This window comes from Hakea prostrata, chromosome 11 (assembly GCF_041222555.1).
Source record: "Hakea prostrata isolate BN-2017 chromosome 11, UWA_Hpros_2, whole genome shotgun sequence".
In the NCBI taxonomy this organism is placed as follows: Eukaryota; Viridiplantae; Streptophyta; class Magnoliopsida; order Proteales; family Proteaceae; genus Hakea; species Hakea prostrata.
In genome coordinates this window covers 11120754-11126194 of record NC_142610.1, presented here as the reverse complement: position 1 = coordinate 11126194, position 5441 = coordinate 11120754, and the positions used below count along the sequence as shown (strand labels likewise).

General features: G+C 34.9%; 1 protein-coding gene across 1 annotated transcript; it reads left to right on the top strand.

Moving 5' to 3' along the window:
* The first annotated feature begins 854 nt into the window (after nt 1-854).
* LOC149000081 (beta-xylosidase/alpha-L-arabinofuranosidase 1-like) lies at nt 855-4049 on the top strand. The gene is made up of 7 exons (XM_089140857.1): nt 855-1310; nt 1582-1887; nt 1982-2151; nt 2296-2396; nt 2490-2834; nt 2928-3344; nt 3424-4049. The coding sequence occupies exons 1-7, from the start codon at nt 855-857 to the stop codon at nt 4047-4049; spliced, it is 2421 nt and encodes an 806-aa protein (XP_088996983.1).
* Nucleotides 4050-5441: the final 1392 nt, after the last annotated feature.

Sequence of the window (5441 nt, the reverse complement as noted above, 5' to 3'; positions counted from 1 at the left end):
TATCAACCTAACCTTTTAGTGTCACCGGATGGTTTGAGTTTGGAATCCAAATAAGTAGATCCATCCCTATCCATAACTGACTCAACATTGGGTCTTCTAGAAGGCAACTAAGCTGGTTCTCTTTTCTTTATTTAAATAGGAAAATTACCCCTTTTACACCACCGTTAATCTCTAGTTACTTTCTATTATCCATTTTAAGAATACCCCCACATCCTAAGTTTGAAAACATGCACTATCCATGAATCATATCCCCTAAACTTTGTGAAGATTTATAATCAAAATATGAAGCAATAACAGACGATAGAGGGAGGTAAAGAAACGAGTAGAGCGATGGCTTTCGTTTAGGACTACTGTTATCTTTATGAAATATTCAACTTGCATACAATAGCACATTAAACTTTGATTTTCTAATGATAAGGGGTATCTTTGATATATTTTCACCTTGTTAAGTGGTTTGATTGATAAACTGGATAACTCATGGGCTGGCATTAACTAGGAGAGTTGAACCCATAACCCTTTTATATCAGTCATTGCAACCTGAGTTATAACCCTTAATGGTATGAAGACCACTTAGCCAACAGTTGGCACAAGAAAGAGCTGGAATGCTTATCCATGCCTACATCACAAATCCACTCTCTCTAAAAAGATTTTGATTTTTTCCCTATTTTTCTCCTAATTTCTATATTTTGTTTTCAATATTTTATCTCTTTGTCAGCTTTCCTTTTTAATTTTATTTTCTATTTAACATTCTATCATCTTTTATTTAAGTGAAGCTATCTATGCTCTTCCCACTCAATTCTTGTTGGATTTCACTTTCTTCTAATTCAGCGCAAGTACTCAGAGATAGTAAAAGAATGGGGAAGTTAGATCTCCTTTCCATTTGCTTGGTTTTCTTTGTTTGTTCTGTGGAGGCCACAGAAATCTCATTTCCTTCTTCAACCAATGTAACTGGACCTCAAATGAATGTTTCCTTCAGTTATGTCTGTGATCCACTTCGGTTTAAGGCCATTGGGTTGGATATATCCAAGTTTCCTTTCTGTGATAAATCACTTTCATATGTTGTCAGGGCTAAGGATTTCATTGACAGGTTGACACTACCAGAGAAAGTAACGCAACTTGGAAATCTTGCCGATGGGGTTCCTCGGTTGGGGTTACCCAAGTATGAGTGGTGGTCGGAAGCTCTGCATGGTGTCTCCAAATCAGGCCCTGGTGTTCACTTTGATGATGTTGTTCCGGCTGCAACTAACTTCCCAGCTGTTATTTTGATGACAGCATCATTTAATCAGTCTCTCTGGAAGAATGCAGGCCAGGTAACCCCATTGTCTCTTATGCTCAAACCTACAACAAAATCCATCTTTAAGAGCCTGGATCAGTTGCCAACTTAGTTATTTAGCTTTGGATAAATCTCCATCTTTTATGGAGATGAGACCCACGCCTCTGAGGTGCAAAATCCATGCATCTTTCTACCAAAAAAAAAATCTATGCATCTGGAAGGTGATTTATATATTTTCATTTTCAAAACTTGACAGTCCATGTGAATGACAAGTTACCCTTAAAATTATTTATGGTTCATGATTTCAGGTTGTTTCAACAGAAGCAAGAGCCATGTACAATTTAGGTCGTAGTGGACTGACATATTGGAGTCCAACCATCAATGTAGTAAGGGACCCTAGATGGGGAAGAATCACTGAAACACCAGGTGAAGATCCTTTTGTTGCAGGCACTTATGCTGTAAACTATGTAAGAGGTTTGCAAGATATTGAAGGTGAAGAGACTTTCAAAGACTTGAATTCTAGACCTCTCAAGGTTTCTGCATGTTGTAAACACTACACTGCTTATGATCTTGATAACTGGATGAAAGTTGATCGTGAATACTTTGATGCCAAGGTACTGGAATACTCAAATTTTCTTCGGATACTTATTATTAATGTTGCATTAGTTTATAACTTATTGTTTCATTTTAATTTCTTACGCTTTGAAGGTTTCCCAACAAGACATAGTCGAAACATTTTCTCGTCCCTTTGAGATGTGTGTTCGAGATGGTGATGCTAGTAGTGTCATGTGTTCTTTTAATCGTGTTAATGGAATGCCTACATGTGCTGATCCAAAGCTCTTGAAAGAAACCATAAGAGATGAATGGGGTCTTAATGGGTATTATCTCTCTCTCTCTGTCTCCTCCCCGAAAAACAAGTAATCTCATTTATGTTATCTTTTTCTTTTTTTTGCAGGTATATTCTCTCTCTCTCCTGAAAAAACAACTAATCTCATTTATGTTATCTTTTTCTTTTTTTGCAGGTACATTGTCGCTGATTGTGATTCAGTTGTTTCCATGGTTGACAAACATAAGTGGTTAGGTTATGGCTATGAGGATGCTGTTGCACAAACACTAAGGGCAGGTATATTGATTTTAATATTATTTTAAATTACATTACATACTAAAACCCCATAAATTTATCATTGCATATTTCTAATTAAATTTTTTATTTCAGGGTTGGATTTGGATTGTGGAGTTTCCTACCCCAAATACCTCGGGAATGCAACGTTGAATGGAAAAGTTAGAGAAGGTGATTTAGACAAGGCTTTGAACAATATCTATGTTGTCCTCATGAGACTTGGTTTCTTTGATGGCAGTAGTACTGCCTTGACATCTCTTTCCAAGAATGATATTTGTTCCAAGGAACACATCGAATTATCTGCTGAGGCTGCAAGGGAAGGAATAGTGTTGCTTAAGAATGTGAACTCTACATTGCCTTTAAACTCAAACACATTCAAAAATATTGCATTGGTAGGACCACATGCCAATGCTACAAATGATATGCTTGGAACATACAGAGGTATATATACGTCTCTGATTTTATTTATTTTTCCTTTTTTCAAATTTTTTTTTTGTGATTAACAACTTGTCTTTATTGTGAAATTTTTTTTAGGTATTCCATGCAAGGTTATCAGTCCTTTAGTTGGTTTCTCTCAATTCGCGAATGTGAAATATTCCATGGGATGTGCTGATGTTGAATGTAAAAATGAGAGCATGATACTTCCAGCCATGGAAGCTGCAAAAAATGCTGATGCTACTATTATTGTGGCAGGGATAAATACAAATTTTGAGAGAGAGGGTTTGGATAGACTTGATCTAAACCTTCCTGGTTATCAAAATGAATTAATCAAACAAGTTGCTGACGTCTCCAAAGGTCCAGTAATTCTTGTTATCATGTCTGCTGGTGGTGTTGATATTTCTTTCGCTAAGGGTAACAATTCCAAAATAGCTTCCATCATTTGGGCCGGTCAACCTGGTGAGCAAGGTGGTCGTGCCATCGCCGAAGCCATCTTTGGAAAATATAATCCTGGTAATTGTAAAAAAAATTTTTATAATTTTATTCTTATATTTCATTTTCTTGTGAACTGATGTTTTTGCTTGTTTATCAGGAGGAAAGTTACCTATTACGTGGTATGAAAATAGCTATATTGACATGCTGCCCATGACATCAATGTTATTGAGGCCAGTTGATGAATTAGGCTACCCAGGAAGGACTTACAAGTTCTTCAATGGCTCCACTCTTTACCCATTTGGTCATGGTCTCAGCTACACCCAGTTCAACTACAGCATAAAATCTGCAGAGAGATCTATTGCCATTACATTGAACAAGACCCAGCACTGTCGTAGCCTTAGCTACAGGGATGATGTGAGCAAACCCTCGTGTGAAGCTGTTCTAATTGATGATTTGAACTGCTCTCAACTGAAATTTGGTTTCGAGATTGAAGTCCAAAACGTTGGAAAAATGGATGGCAGTCATGTTCTTATCATCTACTCAGTTCCTCCTCCTGGGATTGAAGGTAGTCACTCTAAGCAAGTGATTGGATTCCAAAGGGTCTTTGTGCCTGCTGGGCAGAGCAAGAATTTGAAATTTGAGTTCAATGCATGCCAGAGTTTAATGCTGGTTGAGAAGAACAGTTACATCTTGCTTCCATCTGGCGCACATAACATCATGGTAGGAGATGGTTCAGCTTCTTTTACCCTTCAACTTGGTCTCCATTCAAATAATCAAGTGTAGTGATGGTTGTAGATTGTTAGGTCTTCCATATCTGATTAGATTTCTTGAGACAAAAATGTTTGAAGGGATTTAACAGTTGCAAGAAATTAGTGTGCTGATCATTTTACTTCATTTTAGGGTTTAGGGTTTAGATCTACCAATCAAAAAATATCATTTGATTTTATTTCAGTTCTACTTTTATATATATATATATTCATTTCGTTATTGAATTAAACGATTAAGCCATTCTTATATCAACTATAGTAGAATAGATGGTCATCAGATCCAGCTAATTTCATAACATTAGCAACGTCGTCCAGAGACTGTGGAGGTCACCCATGCTAGAAACACCCATGATTATTACCGGCCATGGAACTTGGAATGCTGAAGAACTTGATCTCTACCGGAAGAAACAAAATTTCTCTGCCAGGGAACTTAGAAAGTTCAGTACAGAACCCAGGAGAGAAAATCATTGATTATTATTATTATTATTATTATTATTATTATTATTATTATTATTATTATTATTATTATTATTATTATTATTATTATTATTATTATTATTATTATTTTTTTTTTTTTTTTTTTTTTTTTTTTTTTTTTTTTTTTTTTTTTTTTTATTATTTTTTTTTTTTTTTTTTTTTTTTTTTTTTTTTTTTTTTTTTTTTTTTTTTTTTTTTTTTTTTTTTTTTTTTTTTTATTATTATTATTTTTATTATTATTATTATTATTATTATTATTATTATTATTATTATTATTTTATTATATAAATATTGATCGATTTCATATCATCGCCATGGTAAAGTCCTTAATTTAGTTCACATGAGAATCGTGCGTAGCAACGTTTTCTCTCAGTACTTCATTTATATTCTCTCAGTAACACTTCCAGAGTTTTTCCATCCAAATTAATGAACCAGCTGTGATCACACACAGAAAACACAAAGCAATGGGCTTCAAGTAACCAGCGGAACCGTCAGATAACATATCTAACATTTGAGACCTTGGAACCCGTGTAAATCTTATTGAGAAATTGAACAATGTGTAGGAATTCCGTCATTGTTTTGCGATGTTCGTAATCATCTACCATCTGGAAGGGGAACTCAGAACCTATATATCTGCACTTTCAATAAGGCAAGCAGGAATTTGAATAGCAGAAGTTGTACCTTGGATTGGATCCAGCTTCTCAAAGCTATATTCTTCTGGTAACCTATCAAATAGATCATCTCCTCTAAATATTGTCTCTGAATTATCTCTGGTTTAGAAATTCTCTTCGTCGGATTTGATCTGACTTTAAGCAGTCATTTTGAATATAAATTATCGGATACGCCTGAAACAAAAGCTACAATACCGTTGAGCATCAAATAACAAAATAAATAGTTGTTAGGGTTAGGATTTAAGCACAAGATTGCTTAA